We start from the raw sequence: 23,021 nt of genomic DNA on the forward strand, positions 1-23,021 counted from the left end.
GGGAAGCATCGACCTCGCATAGCTATGGTTCTGGTTTCTAGTCCCAAACGGTAACATTAGCTAACAGCTATACAGCAGTTTGAACAGCAGCTGGTCAATAAAACATTCGGAGGAATACATCCGTTGTGATTGGAGTAGGTACAAAGGTTTGTAAGGATTATTTTTGCAAACTGCTCTATAACGTATTATATTGCTAATGCTAGTCTTCACCTTGTTGATATATCTCGGATAGCCACACAGCAGCTACTAATTCTTGCATAACTATGCTAATGCTTTCTTATTAGCCATAAGTTGTTAGCATTCTCTCCACTTAATAAAACCAGGACTACTTTATCGTCTGTATGAAATGTTTTTGAGCCAGCTAAATTGTTTCCAGGACGATATTTAGCAAACTAGGCTAGCGTGCTAACGTGGGTTGTCCATCTGTTGCTGTAATGTAGCCTATGTACTTTGTGTAAATGTGTATTTGTGTGAGCAACATGAATAGTATATCAACTCTCCACAGACTCTGCATTCATGTCGGGCAGGAGCACCGCTGTGGAGTGGGTAGAGACAACCGAGGAGGTAGTTATAACAGAGGAGTGCGTACCCCCTGAAAGCAACACACCTGCAGGTATAATAAGTTCGATGTTGACCTTTGTAAACACTTGTTTTAATATATAAGACGTTTTTTAATGAATGCCTTTTTTCTTCCAGTGTTACCGGTTTTAGAACCAGCAGAAACGCCTATCCAGAAGCTACTGGACACTGTGGGAAATGGAGATAACCCAGAGGCTGATGGGGGCTTTTGTAAGAAAATACCCTTTTCTCTTGTGCTTATATTCACTGCATCCTTGAGATGAATGAAAAGTTTCTACTTAATCTATACGTACGTATTATATACTTACATATACTTCAAACTGAAGCTTCAACGATTATTCTACTCAGTCTATTTAAGTCATTTTCTGATATTTACACGTGTTAAACATTAAGTGGTAATGTACTTTTAACATAAAGTTGAGTAACAGTTCTCTTCTGTTTTCCAGATTGTGAGGAGTGTCTGCCTCTCTTCCAGGAACAGAGTGACCCCGCCACCCTTAGCGGCCCATCTTTTATTCTGGACTTCCCTACGAGCACTGGTCTCCCAGAGAGGGCCCTCCTCTCTCTGCCCTATGGCCTGACCATCGGCAGATCTAGTATTCCCGGTGCAGGCGTCGGGGTCACAAATCACGGCCAAACAGTGTCTCCGGGAATGCATTTTGGACCCTATGAGGGGGACGTGACAACAAGAGAAAATGCCATGGCAAGTGACTTCTCCTGGGAGGTGAGCATAGATATAATCCTACTCTGTAAGCTATTTTTTATTTAGTTCTTTTTATATACATTTTTCTTATAACATACTTACACTTTCTGCAGATTTACAAAGAAAAAGATGAATATGAGTACATTGATGCTGCCAGAGATACACACTCAAACTGGATGAGGTAAAGTAGTGAATTCTGCTATTTTAACTGTTTCCCTTTCAATGTCAGAATTCATTTAAAAGATTATTCCACAAATTATCATCTATTTGTTTTTATTCCATGCTTTCTTCTTTGACAGAAAATGAGGCCTACAGATTATACACAATGCATCACAACCACAAACAATTTAGTCATAGATTTAAGTATGTTTTGCTAGTAAGTTTCTGATGTATACATTTTCACTTCACACAACAGATAATGGTATGTCTAAAAATCTGTCCATGTTTATATTAATCTCTTTTGTCTTACACAGGTACGTCAATTTTGCTCGAAATAAAGAAGAGACGAATTTGCTGGCGGTCCAGTACAAAGGCAGCATCCTTTATCACTGCTGCCGCACCATACACCCTGGAGAGGAGCTCATGGTGTGGCCCAGCAGCAAATTTCTCGACCGTTTCAGTGAAGCTTGGGCTCAGGTCTGGGTCATGAAGCTGAATGCAACAGGTACCTAATATAACCCCCTACGTATGAAAAATGTATCGTTTGATTTTTTTTATTATTATTGTATTTTTATCCTAAAGATAAATCTTACAATGCCATATTTTTTATTGGGACAGTTCACCCCTAAATCAAAAATACTTCTGGTCAATTTATGTTTTTTTCCCCTTGTGTTCTTTATTTTAGAGAGTAGCACTTCTGCGACATCTCAGATCTTCCCATGCTCCCACTGTCAGCTGCCCTTCACTACAGAGTCCTTTCTTCAGCTACATACAGAGTACTACCACATTCAGCCTGAAGAGGACTGCTTACTGGCTGCTGAGGCAGCTGAGCCTGAAAATCCCTCTTCGTATACTGACTCAATTCCCTCTGCAGCATCCCTGATGGTGTTTTGTGTTGATACTGTTGAGTCGAAGACATGCGGCGATTGCGGGAAGATTTTCAAGCAAATCCCTCACCTTAGGAGGCACAAGCTTTGCGTCCACTCAAACAAACGTCCGTACTGCTGCACACAGTGCAGGCGGAGTTTCAGCCAAGCTTCTGGCTTAACCAGACACCAGCTAGTTCACAGGAAGCGGGCGATGATAAAAGGCACAAAAAAAAATCAAAATCAGAACAGCAGGGAGAAGAAAGAAAACGTAATGTTGGAGGTTTTAAACACTGCAGAGCCATCTATAATTGAAGAGACAACAGACTTGAATGTAAGTGAGAGTGTGCAAGAAGCTATGGATGTAACTGAGAACACTTTCCAGTCAAATTCTTCAGACTGCAGTAAGAGTTTCATAAATGAAGAAGAATCCCCAAAGAAGCATAAGATGGCTGACCATGAAAAGTTGCGTCCGTACGTCTGCAAGTTGTGTCAGAAGTGCTTCGGACAGTACAACGACCTCACCAGGCACCTGCGGGGTCATCAGAAACAAGAAAACAAGAGCGATGAAAAACAAAAAGAGGCTCCGGATGAGTCTTCTACCGTGCCCTTTAGCTGTACTGAGTGCTCACTGACTTCTTCCTCTGTTGACACCCTTCAGCTGCACATAGCTGAGCATCACTTAGAGGAAGCATCAATGGAAAATCAAGAAGATGATCAGAGCCATGATCCAGACTTCACTCTTCCACCGTCAGTAGCTGAAATCGTAGAATCAGTCCAAAAACGTCAGAGACCTCAGCGACTTGGAGCCAGATCCAACATTTCCGCCATAACCAAACTCATAGCTCCAAAACGAAGGGCAGCCATCATAAAGAAGTCGTTGACCAGCGCTGTGCAGACGAAGAAGACCTCCAACGAATCCGAGGCCACTAAGGTCACAAATGGAGAGTTCGAAAAATACAAATGGTTCAGCTGCCATCGCTGTAAATGCACATACCAGAACCCGGATGATCTTAAGGCACACAAGTGTGCTTTAAAGGAGCTCAAATGTGGTCAGTGTGAGGCAACATTCAAAACGACTGGCCTTCTGAAAAGACACGAGCAGACGGTGCATTCAAATACAAAGTCGTACAGTTGTGACCGCTGCGGCAAATCCTTAACTACATCTAGTAACCTGAAACTGCATCGCAAGAGCAACACTTGCATGAAGTATCACTGCACGTCAGAGCCTTTCCCGTGCACATACTGTCAGTTCTCCTTCACCATGAAGAGCTACCTTATCAAACACGTCAAGAGGCACCACCCAGTGGAGTATCTGGCCCATTGTGATTCAGACGACCTTGCATTTCAGTTGGAGGAAGAGGAAGTGGAAGAGAAGGGAGAAAAGAAATATGTATGCCCCGGTTGTGGTGAGAGCTGTACCAGTGCCAAAGCTTTAAAAGCGCACGCATGCTTCCAGCAGGTGAAGGTGCTGTACTTGTGCACAGACTGCGGGAAGGGCTTCACAAACCACTATGGTCTGAAGCAACATCAACGCGTCCACACGGGCGAGAAGCCGTTCAGCTGCCCTCACTGCAGCAAGAGCTTCTCCTACACGGGACAGCTCAATGTGCACGTCAGGATTCACACAGGGGAGAGACCATACCTGTGCACACACTGTGGGGAGGGCTTCCGGCAGTCCGGAGACCTGAAGCGCCACGAGCGGAAGCACACGGGGGTCCGGCCCCACAGCTGCTCCGAGTGTTGCAAAAGCTTCAGCCGCCCGCAGAGTCTCAAAGCTCACCAGTTGCTTCACCTGGGACAGAGGATGTTCAAATGCACCCAATGCGGGAAGAGCTTCTCCAGGAACTATCACCTCAGGAGACACCATCTGAAGATGCACTTGTAGTCACATTTTGAGGGTGTAGAGGAGCTTTAAGGGATAGTTTGGCTACTTTTGAAGTTGGGTTGTAAGAAGTACCTACTGTATACTTAATCAGAGTATTACAGTAGATTGCAGTAAGCATGGAAACTAAGCTGTGGGTGTGGCGATCATAATATATTTTAGCCACCTATTAAGACCCACCTTAAAACATCTTTCTAGCTAATCTATTAATAAGTATCTCTCACAACCCCACTTCCAAAGAATCCATAATATTCCTTTATTTGTTGCCATTTTAAACTGAATTGTACTTGATAGATTTTTTTCTAGGTAACGTAACTTTATTTTAAATTAAGTTTGTTTAAAGCATTACATAACCAAAAATGGACTTATGTGAACAAATATTTGTTTGTTATTTGAAAGCAGAAAACAAATGAACACATACAAGTCATTCAATACAATTAATAAAAAATAAATTAAGGAGCTCACCAGTCCGACGTAAATGCTTATTGTCTCTCAATGTCAGTTTGCTTTAAAATAAAAAACACAAACTTGCTCATCACTTTTGACCATTTATTCCACAAAACATACAATGCAAAGCATGTGCACTGTACAAGCCTTAATATTATGAAAATCCTCATAACATGCCTGTTTTTTTTCAATTCAATAATCTTTAAATTTGTTTCTGTAGTCATCCAGATCTACATGTTTTTAATGGCACAGTTTGACTGTCCATTGAACATTGCCTTCGTCAGTTTCTGTCCTTGTTAGCTCGTATTTCCCACTTGATTATATTATAAATATTAAGTAAAATTAAAATACTTCAGTCTTACCTGAACTATACAAACATACTGGTATGACAGTCAACACAAGTAGACTCAATTTTAAACTGTGCGTAAATTGAAAACAGGGATTAACCTGGCAGTGTTTTCCATGTGCTACACACAGCGGTGTCAAGTGCAGCTGCTGGTTCGAGACACAAGCTATTTAAATCTAACTTTGCTGCTGGTAACGACTTCTTTAACATCCCAGTCCAGTATAGTTTCTTATATCAGTAGTCCTAACTAATACCAGTTACACAAGTTCCTTGACAACATCCATTTTTAAGGGACAAAGAGATCCATTTTGTGGCACAGCAGTTGTGGAGGCTTGTTTCTGTGGTCCTTTTTTTCTGAAAGAAGCAAGGGGTTGAAACCGGAGGATTGAACGCTCATTACTGAGTCTTAATGTGTAAAAAATACACAAACACTTCTGAAAGGTAGGCAGCAGGTGGTTCTCAAGGTTAAGTGACGACAAGACCCCTACGAAGGTTGGGTTTACAGTTTGTACAATTCCAAAGACACCTCAAAACATTGTTCCCGCGTTGTCCCTCCGCTCCAGTGAAGCACCTTGTTGAAGTGTCCTTCAGTGCAATCTCCAATTTACATATCATGTAAAATATACAACAACCCTCAAATCTCATTAGTTTATATTATGTTAAAATGTTATACACATATTTGAATTTTTTACAAACCAAACTGATTGTTAAAACCACACAGTATCACATCTGTACAAAAAAAGGTCACAAAACTAGGCGAAAGAAAGAAAGGAAAGGATTTTGTTTTTTGGCAATCAAAAGCAACAGTTTGGTCCGTCACAAAACCACAAATTATGGATTAAATACTGAACTGCGGAAATGAAAAGGGAACAGTACACCTAGAGCTCAACAGAGTCTGTATTTGTGATGATAAAGCTGTTCTTCAGTTCCCATAAAACAGAAAAACATGGTTAAAAAGGGTTAAGTGGCAGAAGCCTGAGGACACATATATACAGTATGCGACCGGAAACCAAGCTTGAGGTGGTGACGAGAAAATACCCTGCAGGTCATTGAGAGAACAATAAGTCTCTCTCTCTCCTCTGGTGGAGTGCTGCTTTCTGAGAGGTAACGGACGAAAGGCTTTTATAAAGGTTCAGATTTCAGCTCCTCCACCCGGCACTCCAGGTCAGCCACCTGCAGAGGACAGGGGAACATGCAGTACGTGTGTTACATCATGTGAGCAATATGAAAAGCATGTACAACATAATAATACAAAATGGTCTTATGTGTAAATAATTAATTGTATATAGTATAAATGTGCCTGTTATACATGCTTTTATATTTGTATTAAGCTATTATTACTCCTAACATGTCAGTCAACAGTTTATACAAATTACAGCCATTTTTATAAATGTTTTTTACAGTTTTTGGGCTGACTTGCCTGCTATGTCACATCTTAAAACCTCTAAACAAAAAGGCATTCTCAACTTTAATTTGAATGAATAATTACATTTTTAATATTTGACTCCGTTTGCTCAACATTGTACTGTATACCTTTTTAAGACTTTTCATTTGTCTATATTTATCTTATTATCTTAATGGATAAAAGTGCTATACATAAATCAATGGAAATATATTATCATAATGTGAGACAAACCGTTTCAAATATTTTTCTAGCACTAAACCTACATAGGGTGAACAATACCAACATGTCATCACTGAACATTTGAAGTGTAGTTTCTGGGTTTCTCCTGAGCTGTACCTGCTCCTGAAGCTGTCCGGACTCCTCCTTCAGTAGAGAGGCCTCGGCTCCATCCTGTGCACAGCGCTGCGTCTCCTTCTTCAGGTACTCGATCTCCCTGTTAGAGGAAGCCATAGCATCAGACTCTAATGTAACATCTCTCTCAGCTGTTTGTATACATATGGACTCTTGTGTCTTACTTCTGCTGATACTCCTTGATCAGACGCTTGGCTTTGCTGTACTTGCGCTCCAGAGCCTGATACTGCGCCTGCGTCTCCTTCAGGTGCTCGTCCACCGCCTGGCACAGGCTCTGCGCCTCCATCCAGTATCCCTCCAGCTTGTCCATGCGCTCCTTGTTCTCCTGCAGCGTCTGCTCCAGCTGGGCCTTGTCCATCCGCCAGCGCTGCTTGTCCTGCTCCGCGTGGTGCAGCTGGGAACACAGGTGAAGCATCCATTTCAATTACAACATCCTTTTTATTAAAGATCCTTATAACAAGAAATGCTTCTTTGTAGGTGTGGGAAAATTGTTGATTCTGGATTGAATCAATATGTTATTTGCCTACAAAGGTAAACTAGACAAGTTATCTTACAAACAAAATCTTTAAAAGTTGTATAAAGTGCTATTATATTTACAAAATATCAGTTTCACATGTTTTATGTACAATTAACTTTTTAATTGGCAAATTACTTCCACATTAAAGGCAGCTAGTTTAGGCCTACAAACTGTATTTATATAATAGGCAAAACATGTATTTTGTTGTCTTACTTGACCTCATTTTATTGAAGAGAATTTAGTTTTTAAGTGGGTTTTTCTTGCAGGTTTAGCATGCAGAAATCTTCATATTATCTTTATATTAGCTTAGGATTTGCATCATAGCAATCAGTTGATAATAACTTTATCAAACATAAAACTCTTTAATCTTAATCACACTTTACTCTGCTTTCTTTCCATCATTTCTCACATAGCTTTTTTTTATTTATCATGGAGTAGATCCTGAAGTTAGCAACCGTTTAACTGTCTTTATTCTTGTTTTTGTCTTTTATTGCTTTTCTTTATGATTAAAATAGTTGTTTGTGTGTATTATTGTGTGTGTATTTTAAGCACTGCTGGAACAGGCATTTGTAATTTCATTGTATTTCTATATATAATGACAATAAAGGCTTCTATTCTATTCTTTTGACTGAATCCAGAATTGCTTCTTCTTCATCTTTAAAATATCATTTAAGAAGTTACCTTTCTTTTCAGCTGCTGGATCTCGGCCTGGGTCACCGCATGCTTTATTTGGAGCTTTACAGCAAAGACAGATTGAAATACATGTGTTAGTATTAGACACATATCAAGAGATAAACGGTGATTACACAGAAAATGCTCCAATTAAGGAAGCTCCTTTCTCACCTCTTTGTATTTATGTGCTAGTTTCTCAGGGTCCGTCTCCAGGGGCGACATGTCCTCGTTCTCTGCCAGGTCGAACACCTCGATGGCGCTGGGATACGGCGGGCTCACCTCCTCATCCTCGTCCTCTTCCTCGTCTGTGCCGTATTCTCCGCCCTGCAGGGACACGTTCAGGTTAGCATCCCATTCACACACAGAAATAATTACAGCAGGTTTAGGGCACAGGCAGTATGAGAAAAAGAAAGACCTTTTTGAACATTAAAGCATGTAAACATGTCACAGTAGAGGCACACAATACAAATATGAACCTGAAAATAAGCAGAATATGTCATCTTTAACATGTTTGTGATAGTTTTACCAATGGGGTACTCATTTCCAGGAGTTTAAATGATTGGAATGTAGGTATTTCTGACATGTGTTTAGATTAATTGTCAAAACATTTAATAAAATGTCACTTAAAACAGAGTGAAAAATCGTAATGTTATGGTGTCTTTAAAAGCATGTGTCTGTTCTATGACCAGAGGTGGGAAATACCTAAGTACATTTACTCAGGTACTTAAGTACCATGTTTAGGTACTTGTACTTTACTTGAGTATTTCCATTGTATGCTGCTTTCTATTTCTACTATTCAGAGGTGCATGGTGTACTTTTACTCAACTACATTTATTTAGTACCTTTAGTTACTTCACAGATCTGGATGAATGATGTGAAATATAATCAAGTGTTAAATCAGACTTTAGTTCCACCTGGAGTAAATTCACAAGCTACCCTGCAGTATACAAAGTCATTCAATTCAAACCTTTACCAGCTTTGAGAACACTTTAATGCATCAATAATTATAAAACATATCATAATATATTATTCTGAAATGGACCGATCTGCGGAATGGGTACTTTTACTTTTGGTACTTTAAGTATATTTTGATGCAGATACTTTTGTACTTTTACTTGAGTAACGTTTTGAGTGCAGGACTTTTACTTGTAACAGAGTATTCCCACACTCTGCTCCTTCTACTTTACAAGTACAAGATCTGAGTACTTCTCCCACCTCTGGCTATGACACCACACAGCCACTAGGTGGGGCACCTCTCCAAAGATCAGACTTCCCTTTCAGTTACACAACATAAAGCTTTTCAAGAAGCACCACCAGCACAGAGGCATGAACGGGGAAACTTCCTCTCTGTTCTTATGAAGGTACAGTCGCATATGAGCTGTAAAAACTCCATGAGCTTATAGTTTATGTAAAACAAAATCAGAGGAGACTCATGCGATTAACAAAGCAAAGGACATCCGGGGGCACAGATTTTCCGATCCCGATTTGCCCTCATTTCGGAGCAGAGCTTATCGTCTGATGGGACTGATGCTCTGGACACAATAGTGAGGCTTCTGGCTAGAGGCACGTAGAGCCCAGCCACACAGAGAGGGTCACTGCTGTTCATGGGATACATTGCATAATCCTAAAAGGGGAACCGAGGGCTTACAGAGCCATGAATGATTGCAACTTCTTTTTCATTTTTGAGGAAGTATTTGTGTCGGAGGTTGAAAAGGATGTGTGAACTCTGAAGGGCTGCACCGAATAGTTTCATGGCTCCGAGGCTTCATTCATTACATTGACATTCATTAGCAGAGCTGCTTTTATTTTTAATTTGCATTTCTATTCATTTAGTTTAAAACCGGTTTCCCTTCACAGTTGCAGATTAAGGTAGATTAAGGTTGGATTGTAGTCATTATTATTAATATTATACTATTTATAGAACTAGATTTTAGTTATGAAGTCAAAAAGGAATGTAATGCTTTTAAAAATGCACATTTTTACCTAAAGAAATATTCTGTTTTATGCATATTTGTTGGCGTTTAGTCTTCAATAAACAACATTTTAACTGCTGTGAAAAAAATGCTAGCTCTCGCTTTTTTTCATTTTGTTTTAGGGTAATAAATCTGACGACAGACATTCAGAGCTCTACTAAATGTATATTGTACAGCCAAAATACTACTTTAAAGCTATTTAGAGATGATTTTGTTGATACTTGATGACTTCAAACGTTGATAAATGCATTCAGATATCTTTTCTTTTAACTAGGATTCATCCTATTATTTAACATGGCTCAACTGAGCTGTAAAAGCGATTTACATGTTCATTGACTAGCCTGCATCCTCCACTTCATTCTAATGGTCATAGTAGTGAGTGTGTGTTCTTGCTCATGAAAGGTGGAGATGAGGAAGGACATTTTGTTTAGTAAATCAGTGCACCTTCACTTCAGACAGTGGTTAAAGAATACTTCTAAAGACATACCTCCTGGTCGTCCATGTACTGGTTGTAGCGCTGCTCCATCACCTCCCTCTGCCAGCGCTCCTGCTCCAGGGTCTGCTGGATGAGCTGCGCCACCTCGCTCTGCTCCCCCGGCTTCTCTCGACCAATCACAAACCTGGGGGTTCACAATCAGCTCAGTCAGGACTAAACAGCGCCGACCTGTTTGAAGATGCTCGCTTAACTGAAGTAGTCTTTTGTGTATACAGCGCGTTTCAAATTCAGAGGGATGAACACGCTTAAAGAGAGCAAAGCAATGAGAGAGATAAGGGTAAAAGTAACACATAGCAAAGCAGGAGTTACAGAAAACAACAATTAAACAAACGTAACATTTAAAAAACTAAAGAAAATCAAAAGCAGCTTTTTACAAGTGTGTTTGTCAGGAGTGATTTGAAATGGGGCACCGATTCAGAAGGTCTGATATTCTCAGGCAGGGACCTCCAGAGTCTGGACGCTCTAACAACAAAGCGACGGTCACCTTTAGATTTCGGCAGTGATTTTAAAACAAGTAACAGGGTTTTGCTCTTGGATCGTCAGACGTCGCCTTCGGCCATGAGGAACAGCAGCTCGGAGATAAGGGACAGGCCTTGAAAGTATTTATAACGTCTATTCTAAAAGACAGACGAAGCTAAGGTTTAAAAGCTCAAATAGGTGTAGTAAGGTCACTTTTGTAACGGCCCGTCCACACAGCGGCGTGCGTTGAAGCTTCCAACGCTTCTGCCCATTCACTTTGAATGGGGTGACGTCACTTTTAGCCGAACTGCATTTTGGGAAGCGACGTGGAGCGTTGCTGGCGTTGCTCGCTTCAAAAGTTGAGCAATGTTCAACTTTTGACGCCTCGACGGAGGCGTCAGCCAATCGAATCATATGCCAGTACAAGCTCTAGCCAATCAAACCGCGTGCTTGTGTGTCTGGGGCGGGAGATTCATGTGATTGGTTGTTGGTCGAGTGTCAGACACGCCTGCCAGCAAGCGTCAACGCACGCCGCTGTGTGGACGGGCCGTAACTGTCAAGCCAAGACTACAGCATTTATTTTGAGTTAGAAACTACACGAGAGTAAGATAATTGACCAATTGTATTGATGTTCCGTGTAGATCAAACAGGATTGGACAGTCTTTATCTGACTTGATACGATAATAATAAAAAAAAGACAATCCGTTTTATTGTGTTGCACTGTTGGAGGAGCCTGTGACCTAAGATTTTCATCGTCAAAACTACACTGTAGCTATGTACGTATGACCAATAAAAGCCTTGAACCTTGAATGTATTTGCACGCTAAATTATATATTATGTTCCTTTTTTACCCGAGGAGCATGAACACCTGCCCTACAAGGAAGACAAAAGTACTTTTCATATATAATAGACTTCTTAGAGCCTCTTCAGATGGTATAATGTCATGTATTGACAGAGTGAGGATCTCGCCGGCTCTCTGATGACAGAAAATGTCTTCCTGTTTAGAGCCGAACAAAGGCGGTCTCTATGGAGTTGGCCTTCTGTGATTCAAATCAAACGCGCCTCTCCTTCAGCTCAATGTGCACTTCATTACAGAGGCTATACGTTTCCTGATTGAGGCTCACAAATCTCCGTCCAATTAAAGCTGTGGTGTAAACAGTGAAACGGGAAGCAACACTGTAAATCATGACACAGCCACGGACAGTTATTAAGCCAGCCGCTGCCGCCTTTCAATTTCTGCGCTGCTAATGGGTAATTAAATGTTCACAAACGCACTTCCTGTCCCTGTCCCTCTGTCTGTCTGCTTGACGCTTTTCCTGAATAGGTCTGAGCACCAGTGCCATCACTTCAGTAGATCCATAATGTATGAGCTATCTATAGAAGTCTCTGATCTCCACAAGTCACGCAACACTAACAAAAACAGTCAGTTCCACCAAAACGCCAAAGAGCTCGGCTACAAATATCCCTCTGGCATTTTCGAATGATACCTCTGATGCAGAGTGTATTTGTTCCTCATAGCTGTGTTTTCTGTGGAGGATTCTTTGGCTCGTATTCAGGATGTCTCAGAAAGAAGCTTGAAGGGTATAATCATGACCCTGTGAGACTTGAGATATAAATCTACAGTCTGGTGAGCTGAATGGGCAGGATGTGGTAGAAGTCAGTCCTGCGTGTAAGACTGGCTGTGTGGGTATATGTATCTATATCAGGAGGAAACCATCTCTTTGAGCAAGAAATGTGACGTCACAGCGAGAAAAGTGCAACAACACGCATGTCCTGGTTACAGCTTGACAGAGCCTGTAAAACTAAAGGAACTCTGAGAATTGCTTTGAGTATAATATAAGCCGCTTGCTAACATGTCGATTTTAGTTTAACATGTTCACTAGCATGTGAGTGTTTACTAATTCGCTCTAAACAGTGTAGCTGAGTCTTGTGGGAATGTCTTAAAGGGACAGCTCCCCTGTAATTCCAGGTAGTGTTGATACTATTGTAGAAACCAAATGACACCTCATTGGCGGTGGTTGTCCTAATTGTTTTTTTTTTAGTATCCGTGTTACGATTTCTGTACAAAATTATGTTTTGGTTAGTTATTGGCACTTTGAGCACATAAGGCCTTGTGCCATCAAGTTTCATTATAAGAGAGCGTAGAAAGACCTCTCACACCTAAACAATCTAAATGACATATTGCACTCTTTGAACTGTCTCTTAAAGTTTTGTAGGTATTCTTAGTCATAAAAAAAAGTACAGGACAACAAATATGATATCATTATGATGCTAGATGAGATATGAAGGACGTGGTCATGTAAATCCATTGAATGGTAGTCATTACATTACATTTCAATTCGGTGACACGTCAAGATATTTCAGTTGGGACTTACTTGACGGTTCCTGAGGTGTTCCTGAGTACGGAGGCGGCAAAGTTCTGGGTGACTCCCACCAAACTGGTCCCATCCACCTCCACAATCAGATCGTTCACCAGGATCCTGGAGGGGCAGTCGAGGAGGGAGAAGTTCAGGATTCTCAGTAATAGCATATATGTGGCCTTCGCTCATCATCTTTTGACTAAAGCCTACACAAGCAACACTCCATTTATGAGCCCTCGTTCTTGGCTGCAACACCGTTTCGGAGTTGGCAGGAATCGGAAAGATAAATGGGCTGATAAAGCAAGAGATAAATTACTACAAATAAACTGACCTCAGGTTCAAATGTGGTTTACATAGGCCTTTCCTCTTTTTGCCTAATGATTTAACATACCTGCCGTCCTTCTGTGCTGCTCCTCCATCCGTGACTGTCTTCACAAAGATGCCCAGCTTCTCCAGGCCCATGTCAGCCCCTGCACCCATCCCGATGATACTGATGCCCAGACCCTCACCATCTAAAGGAGAGAAACAGACGCGTTGTTACCATACTGCGACTGTAATCCAGAGCTTTCATTCAGTTGTACGTTTTGGCTGAAAACTGTCCGTTTGAACCATGAACAGATACATTTGGGTGGAGAAGTTGAAGAGCCCCTTTCCCTTTCCCACAGGTGTGGTCAAATTAAAGTTGCCCGTGGAGTTTTCTCATAAACAAACAAAGTTGTAAACATTTACAGTGTTGCACACCTAATGCATTGTGTGTGTCCTTGAGGCCCGACAATGCATTTCCTTCCTCATAAAACATTTACAAAGCCAATTTTAAACCTTGCATTGTTTACATCCATAATTGCTAGCTCGCAGTTCAGTCCCTGCCTTTGTTGGCGCATTACTGCATTTCTGAGAACTGCTATCAACTGTCAGTAAGCGGACTCTCCATTGTTACAGTGTATTGTAATAAGCAATAAGTGTATCTTGTGGTATTACAATCTATGGGCTGTGAAGAAATACCATTCAGTATATTACTAGGTTTTGCTATATTGTCATATTAGTAAAGTAGATACTTATCTCACAGGAGGAGGAATTCATACACATTTTAAAAAAGTGCATATCAGTGTACAACTACATTTTAGTGTGGTATTAACCATTTATGAAATATGTATATAGTAGTTACAATTACCTGTTTTACGTCATCAAATGCAGAACTACAGAAGCACATTTATAAATATTTTTTAAATCAAGCATATATAGCAGTTGGCTAATAATTATAGCTTGTGGTTATGTACTGCTGTCCAGAGTTCTTAAACGGCATGCGGCAGCTTCACCGCAGATATTTATCTCTGATGTATTTTCTCTGAAGTGACAGCAGCATTCTGCATGTTGCTGAAATATAGTTATAGCTGAAATAAAAGCCTGCACTAGCTTCTTTTCATCTCAAGGACTCTTGTTATGACAAAACACTTCAATTTAACGCTTTATGTGACTTGAGAGTTAGATCAGTGATAGCACCCGGGTTTCCTGCCTGAGGTGTAATGTGGAGAGGTGTTAATTTGAACATACAGCAGCATATCGTTTGTGTAGAGGATGGCCACATATGGTATCCTGATGTAACCATCATTCTAAATATAGTCTTCTATTCATATATTAATGGAGCATAATGTTGAAGGGATGTTGAAGGAAGTGTGGCTGGAGGAAATGGGGTGGTTGGCAGAAGGCAGTCAGTGAAGAACCTTTTACATAATACAAAAATGCAGGTGCTTTTTATTCCTTTTGGCTTCAAAGAGAAATGGAAATGACAAATCCAAGTGTTCAGGAGGTCTATCACATAACCATAATCATTTTAAATTCAGTTTCTATGGATGTAAAATTCCTTGTATTCGTTTTGCTTCCCAATTTCATGCAAAGAACCTCCTGGTGCCTCGAGCAGGTTGAATCAATGCTTTAAAAACATCCTCAAATCCTGTACACAATAACATTGGATAAAGATACACTTTATAATGTTCTCTACCTTTCTCCAGCTCTGCGGGGAACAGGTCCAGCCTCTCCACCCTCTTCTCCAGCTCGTACTCTGCAGACGCTGCCATGGGATCAACGTCTTCATTACGCCTGTCGTAGTCTTCATTGGGGTAAGTGGCAAAAACCTGCAGGAGACAGAAACACTCCATCAGACTCATAAACGAACCTTTAAATGTCCTTTAAATCAGGATAAATTGTAAAATCCTTGTATTTTTAAATCAAATTTTCCAGAAAGTTTAATGACAAGATCAATACATCTCTCATACTACTAATACTTTTAGGAGACATTAGCTTAGCTTAGCCCAAAGATTAGCAGTGGGGGAATATAGCTAGCATATATCCAAAGATATAAAACATACCTTAAATTAAATATCACAAAATAACAGTCGACCTTCTTTCATCCTTCAAAAACAACAATTAGTTGTTATATGTTATATATAGGGAGGCTGTGGTTCAGTGGATAGTGTGCTGGACTTTGAATCAGGGGATAGCAAGTTTGAGTCCCACTGCAGTCAGCATGTCGTTGTGTCCCTGGGCAAGACACTTCACCCCAAATTGCTCCTGTGGGGATTGTCCACAGTACTGAATGCATGTAAGTCGCTTTGGATAAAAGCGTCTAACAAATGACATGTAATGTCTAAGCTAGCTGTTTGCCCCTGTTTCAAGTGTTTGCTAAGATAACCGTATGCTAGCTGTAGCTTCACATTGAACAAACAGACTCATGTGATATCAATTTTATCATCTAACCCAGTGGTTCTCAAACCCTTTTCAATAATGTACCCCCTTTGAAAATTCAGCCAAGTACCCCCTGATCAGCGCAAAAACAATTTGTTAGGGAAGAAATGCCTATATAAAGAGGTACAGCACAGTGCTGCACCATCGGTGTCTGATTTGTTAAAACAACAACCTTGTAACTGAGAAACACTTAAATGCTACATTTCAAATGTTTACAATCCATCATTAAATGCATGGCAAACCAATTTTAACATCATGCAATAACATCATAATAATACTTGCATTGAACTGATCTTTTTAATAAGTTGTACTTACAATTTAGTGAGAAACATGGGCTTGTGCTTCACTGAGGATCTTTGTCATTCTGACAGGGAGGCTAACTGCAGTTATTACACTTCGCGTTTTGAAATATGTGTAACTGTTCATATAAAACCCACACTGCTCAAACTTCCTTACTTTTCCTAAAATTGGTAAATGTATTCATTTATTTATTTTAACAATATATGAGCATTTTATGAGCATGGGATTTTGACCCCTCATTGAACATATGCATAATGCTGCGCTATACTTTGCGGCCACACGCCGTTGGCAAGCAACGCTTATTGTTTAGGTCCTTATGATAAGCAGGCAGTCATATAATTAACTAGAACTAGCTAGATCTGATAGATTTGGACATAAACACGAGGGAAGTATAACCGGACGCGAGAGAGATATCAGAGATCATATCACTAAGAGTTAGACCTAACACACTTAGCTAGTTTATCTAGTTTATCTACTCTGGAACAAGCTAAACTAGTTATACATATGTAGGTATTCTTTACTGTCGGGTCACTTAGTAGAGGTTTAGCGAGCTGCACGAGACTGACGGGCTGTGAGGAGAGGGAGAGGAAAAGAGAGCACCCCGTTTATTTTTCCCATTTTATTATCCAGAATTACTGTAAACTTTTGAATAAAGTAGTTAATCTACTATTAGTAGTTTGTTTAAATGCATTAATTATGTTTTTTTTTTTCATTAACATAAAATAAATCTCACGTACCCCCTGCAGTACTCCAACGTACCCCTAGGGGTCCACGTACCCCCATTTGAGAACCACTGATCTAACCCTCTGCAAAAAAAGCTAATTAGTGCATTTTCCAAAATGTCAACTGTCCTTTACCCCTTGATGATGAGTGATCCTCTCTGTGGTGTTTTTGCATTGTCCAAAGGTCAATGAGTGTTAGCCCCGTGGTTTCATGTCGCCTTGAATTTTCTACAACTTGAAGAGCCTTTATTTTCTTTGCAGCCATGGTTTATTTTCGCTGTTTCATGCTTCCCTGTTCTTCTTGCATGTACTCCAAAATTAGTTCTGCTACTGAAAACAGAGAGCACTTCCTGTTCACCCTGAAGAGCGTGGTTAATGTTAAATCATATGTGTGTGTGTCTGTGTGTGTGATTAAAACCAAACCCACAGCAAATTTAACTGCAGTTGTTTTTAGAATATCTGTACATATATTAGACACAGTATTTACTTAAGGGTGCATGTCTTTTTTGATACATTTATTAATATTTCAGTCCAAAAGCCAAAGATATTTAGATTAATATGCTGTCAATTTGGAAAGCAGAACATTTCCATATTTTAAATGCTTAAAAAGCTTTTTTTGCATGAATATTTATTTGGTTACAATGAATAGATTACCAAAATATTTACTTCATAGATTAATGGCTACGTAAAATATTCTAAAAATATTGTCCATAATAAATAAATGACTTCAGCCCATCACCAAGTGCTGAGAGGGCTTTGACATGAATGCTGCTGAGAAAGACGAGGCAGATGCATTCTTTTGATCAAATCTGACCGCCACTGTTAATGCAGACATAATGCAATTCAAATGTATCGACCACTTCAACTGAGACGGCCGCAGCATTTCCTCGAGGACCAGAGCTGTATCGCTTCACAGCTGTAATGTGTGTCGAACACACTGGGGGGGAAATCCATCACAACCACTGAAGTTGCTCTCGTGAAGACAGAGGCCTCTGTTTCCCACCACCAGCATGACAGTTTACATAACCACCTCCAGCATGCTAATGGAGGGCCTTCTGCAGCTGCTCACACACACACACACAAACACACACACACAGACACAGAGTAAGCTGAATCTTTAAAAGGCCCACTCTCAGTCTTCCAGGGCGATTATGCATGCACTCCTTGCATGCTCTGCTAGCCACACTAATTCTGAGCCGGACTTCTATTTTCACACTTTCTTCCATTTCTTTTATCAACTTTTCTCTCCACAGTCCTTCGTTCTCTCTGCTGTAACACTTAACACTCCTTTCTTGAGTCTTTGTTTACTTCCTCTCACTTCTCTCCCCGCTGTTTAGTCTGTCCATCTGTGTTGCAAACTAGCATCTCGTAGCTTCATTTGCTAACCCCTTCAGCCACAATGGTCCCTGTCTCCCTGGCAACCCCACAGTAAAGAGCCTTGTCAGTTTTGACAGTGCCTTTGAAATGTAAGCAGCCCCTCTCCGATTTATTCAGTATCATTGTATGTCCATGCATCATTGAACACTGTACAAGCCCGTCCCTCTACTCTTAAGCCTTACTTAGCCATAAGAATAGGGCTTAAAATGTTATCGCCTTTGAGCCAAATCACGACACTGCGTTCACACAAACGATGATGGGGTTGAAATGACCTGCTGATTTTATCTGGGATAAAGCTGCATTGATAAGTCCAAGGGGTCTTCGATTGATAAGGAAGAAGGTCTACTCGTTATGAACATAAATTAGTTACGTATTAAACTGGGCCCACAACACAGTGTAGGATGGCCTAAAGTGTCATTTTTTGCCCCCAAATGTGGTGATTTTCTGCTTTTCTCTCATTTATTTGATATTAAGCTGATAATCTTTAGGATTTGAACTGACAAAACAAGAGACCTTGGATTTTGATGAAGTGAGAAGAGACTGTTTTCTGACATTTAACCGGCTAAACGTTTTTTTTAAAATTATTCTAGAAAGTATTGTTAGTTGCAACTCTAACCTGGGATCAAACTTTTTTTTCCATGCAGGAATTGTATTCAGTTAAACAAAGTGTAGTAGTATTTTCATAGGTTACTATTGGTCAATGTATTGAGTAGAGTGCAGATAAAATACGAAAAGGGCTATTTTGCCATTTTGAGAAATATACTTCCTCTGTTCTTGAACTATTAGCTGAACTGAGTGTTTGATATTTGTGGATTAATCATTTATTTCTTTATATATTTAGCAAGTTTTGATCATACAGAACAAGCAGTTTGCAGACATGGAATCTATGAAATGATGTGCATTTGACCAAACGTTTTGATCTTGTATAGTGTTACCGTTTGGCCGAAACCAGTTTCATGTCAAATGCAAATAATAATTTGTTATAGCAGAACTGATTTTTGTTTACACTTTGAATTAAGTACAGCAAATGATACTTAACCTATTCAGATGACAGATAGCATGAGAGCAGCACTGCAGTCTAATGGCTTTTGATTTAGGTTACCTTCGTATTTAGAGGGATTAGCAGAATGTGGATTACAGACACACAAAATACACTGTTTGCAACATAAGTAACAGAGCATAAAACAACAGCAGAGCACTGCAAGATTGCATGCCTACTGTTTCACTCTCACGCTGCACTCTCTCACTCCTTGACTTTAAAGCTCAAGAGGCCACAGCTGGTGGCTCGTGGTGCCCTCATTTTACGCCCACGATGCTGCCGAAGATCAAACGTGCAGCAGCGTTTAACGTGGCACTGAGGAGGAAAAAACACACCCATTATCGGATGTGTGTCGTGACCTCCAGCCTTGGGCAAGTTCACGAGCGGTGCCATGATACAGGCCGGGCTACAACTAGCCCTCGCTGACACAGAATCAACACTTTCATTTCCTGGCAGAAGATGTCCCACCCCTGCGTGATCCCACGCAGGGCAGACAGACTAATGAGATCCTGCACGAGGCAACCTCTCACCCAAACCTCCTCTTAAGTATGTAAAGTAGAAGATGAACTCCTTGAACGTTGAGGTGGCTATCTTTGGAAGACAAACATTGGGATTAAAAGCAGGGTATTTGGTGAGCGGGGGGGGGGGGGGGGGGGGGCTGCGGAGGGCAGGACTGGAGAAGCACGCTGTTCCAGTTGTGGCAGATAGTAGGTCAGATAAGCTAACAGATGGCCAGGAAACTCCCTCCCTCCCTCTGCTACCAGCCGCTTGGGATGTCCTACAAAAGCTCTGTGGGCAGCTAGCTAGCTAGCTAGCTCACCAGCTAACAGCTTGTGTTTGTTTGTGTCTCTACTGAGCACCCACTTGGGACTGTTAAAGGGTATACAAATAACTCAGTCAATCCAAACTACCATTTAACAATGTCGTGACAGAGAGATGGCTAAATGACAGAGCTGCTCTCCTGCAGTGTGGTTCCCTGTTGCCGGCCCTCTGGCTATAATGCGATTGGGTAACACTGTGTTGGTTAAACTCCGTACCCCCGCCTCCCCCCCTTCCCCCACTGCCCACATCAGCATGTCAACTGCTGTGATTCTTTCCCCTCTTCACTCTCCAAAAACACATCTAATTTTGGCCAATAGGATGTGTGGAGGAGGTGCTGTTGGTTTTCTGAACAACAGAAAAAGCGTGTTTCCATTCTGTCTGTCCACATACTGTGGCACCCAACTTTCCATCATATAACTCCTATTATTCAAAATGCCAGCTGGTGGGAATGTGAGCTTTACTGACACTCAACACCTTTAACTCTCATAAATACAATTAATCATTTTTTTTATTCAGACGCTTTTATTGGACTAGGATTTATTGTCCCCGAATATATTGCCATCGATGATATTATGATTATATAATAGTATAATAATGCAAGTGCTCCTTTTTGAGCAATTCATTCTTAAGAATAGTATGTCATTGAAATTGGAAAAAAATCGTTAAATATTCAGTTAAAACTAAACAAATAAAACAAAAAGGCCTGCGTCTTATAATGAAAGGGTTAACCTTTTAGTTATTTCTGGCCTCTTGTTAGCGGATATCTTGGTGATATTCTTAAGTAAACAAACATCCAGACAGCACAACAGGGACGATATTGAGGTCAGCAAAAATGATAGAGGTTGTGTCCTTACATCACACTATAAGTCAATACCGTAATTAAAGTGACAGGCACTTTCCCAGTTTGATAACACGGCTATTAATCACTTCCCAAACTACCACAAGTTAAACATGTCCAGAAATGGCAGGTAATTGCTTCTAAATCTGCCTAAAACTGGAGGTTAATCCAGATCCCAGATGTGCAGCACACAGACAGAATATATAGACGTGGTCCTGGCTGCAATCACCATGGACTACTCTCCTCCAGCCAATAATATGGATATGTAAGCTTTGTCATGGTAACGGTTGCATGGCACCAGGGCTGTGTGTTTTGGCAGGCAAGCCATCGGTCAGAATTCATGTTTGGGCTTAGCACCGCTGACCCCGGGGAGAAACACAGCAGCATGAGAGAAACGTCAGCCACTCAATAGCAATATAGTATGTGGAAGGATACAGCAACTAAATCAATCATTTTAACATGTATTATTTTTTACATTATTAAATGTATGTATAAATTACATATACATGTTTAGTTTTGTTGCTCTGTGCCACCATACTAGAGCTTTCTATTTATTGAATAGTATTAGATGTTCTATATGCATTTTATGTTAATATTTAAAATCATGTATACTTACATATTTTATATATTTCTTTGCACATAATCACATCCAAATACAGGTCTATATAATATAATATATGTCGTTTTTTATTTCCTATTGAATTATTTAACGGTATTTGGCAAGAGTTTGATTTATACCATTCTTAAGAGGTCTTGTGTTGTTGTCATTTGAAAGGTTTAGGTTGTATTCTGCATTTTATTATTGTCAACAAACCCCATTAGGGGTACAGCTCAGTTGGTAGAGCTCTGTCTCCCCAGCTAAAGTCTTTCCTCACAATAAAGGCACTGGTTGCCCCCAAACAAAAAGTATAAATTAAAAAAAACCACTTAAAATAACAAAAACCTGATAGCTAAAGTCTTATATAGTAACTTCCTTTGTGCCATACAGTAGACCTCCCTTGTTGTCCAAAGAACAATTAAAACAAATCAATGAGCCACAATGGGTGTCATGTTGCTTCATTATACTGAATGTAATTAGTGTTTTCAGCCCCAAATATATCTTAATGAACAAAGACCCTGTCAAATACACTATTTATTACTCAACCTGTAATGTAACACTGAAAACATATATTTGCAACTAGTTAAATCTTCTAGAAAATAAATGTCTTGTTGAAGACTTGTGAATCAACTAACACATTGTTGGTGTTGGCCTTTTCATTTATTTAATTACATTTACTGACAAATGTAAAAACAGAATTACATCAGCATTATTCTACCATTTCTCCCCTGAGGATAGACAAACTATTATCTCTACTGTATGTTTAGTAACCTAAGCATGATATATACAGACAGATGACAGACCTCTGTAGGCTCTCTGTATGTTGTTGGTTTTTAAGCTTGGCAAGATAATGGCAGGATGGACGCTCAGACATTGCGTAACAGGGCATGTCGCAGTAACAGTCGATGCTTGTAACCCACCACCACTGCAGGACTGGGAAGTGGGGCAGAGTGACCTTGCTGATAATCCGTCTGGTCTCCCACCCCTCCTGACTGTGAGTAATGCACTGTATGAAATGCTGCAGGCCTGCTGTGTCTGAGTAATAGACAGTTTGAGGATACCTTGACATATGGGGATGTATTACCCCTCCCTGGGTGGAGTGGTGAACATAAGCCACCAAAGGTTGCATTTTGGCCAATCTCTATATTGTTTTTGTGCTTAAAAAAGATTTTTTTCCTTCTATGTTTTTCAAAATTCAACGCCCTCAGTTTATTACAATATAAGAACAGTTTGTTTGTGTTAATAACACAGTGTGAAGCAAAATCATAGGTGTTCTTTGAGCAGGCTGGCAGTAATGTTCAGAGTTGCGTAGGCAGCAGAAATCCAAGAGAAAGTGTGTGTGTGGAGGATAAAAAGTGTAAGAGC

The 23,021-nt window shown here is 40.3% G+C and overlaps 2 protein-coding genes across 4 annotated transcripts in view; one reads left to right on the top strand and one right to left on the bottom strand.

The window, feature by feature from the left end:
* LOC117547357 (histone-lysine N-methyltransferase PRDM9-like) lies at positions 1–4,730 on the top strand. 2 transcript variants are annotated; one of them, XM_034217992.1, is made up of 7 exons: positions 1–134; positions 506–613; positions 697–789; positions 1,026–1,303; positions 1,396–1,463; positions 1,756–1,946; positions 2,127–4,730. In XM_034217992.1, the coding sequence occupies exons 2-7, from the start codon at positions 517–519 to the stop codon at positions 4,193–4,195; spliced, it is 2,796 nt and encodes a 931-aa protein (XP_034073883.1). In that variant the 5' UTR covers positions 1–134; positions 506–516; the 3' UTR covers positions 4,196–4,730. The 2 variants fall into 2 exon arrangements, with proteins under 2 accessions (XP_034073883.1, XP_034073882.1); XM_034217991.1 differs by having other exon boundaries at positions 5–146.
* The window catches only part of LOC117547359 (neurabin-2-like), a 23,773-nt gene continuing 5,479 nt past the window's right edge, over positions 4,728–23,021 (bottom strand). For both annotated transcript variants that reach the window (XM_034217997.1, XM_034217998.1), the window contains exons 3-11: positions 15,218–15,350; positions 13,610–13,730; positions 13,234–13,338; positions 10,391–10,523; positions 8,102–8,254; positions 7,940–7,993; positions 6,906–7,135; positions 6,727–6,823; positions 4,728–6,158 (exon numbers count right to left, since the gene is read on the bottom strand). In XM_034217997.1, coding sequence (XP_034073888.1) covers positions 6,108–6,158; positions 6,727–6,823; positions 6,906–7,135; positions 7,940–7,993; positions 8,102–8,254; positions 10,391–10,523; positions 13,234–13,338; positions 13,610–13,730; positions 15,218–15,350 — 1,077 coding nt within the window. In that variant the 3' untranslated portion in view covers positions 4,728–6,107. The remainder of the gene's footprint in view (positions 6,159–6,726; positions 6,824–6,905; positions 7,136–7,939; positions 7,994–8,101; positions 8,255–10,390; positions 10,524–13,233; positions 13,339–13,609; positions 13,731–15,217; positions 15,351–23,021) is intronic.

This window comes from Gymnodraco acuticeps, unplaced genomic scaffold (genome assembly GCF_902827175.1).
Source record: "Gymnodraco acuticeps unplaced genomic scaffold, fGymAcu1.1, whole genome shotgun sequence".
Classification (NCBI taxonomy): Eukaryota; Metazoa; Chordata; class Actinopteri; order Perciformes; family Bathydraconidae; genus Gymnodraco; species Gymnodraco acuticeps.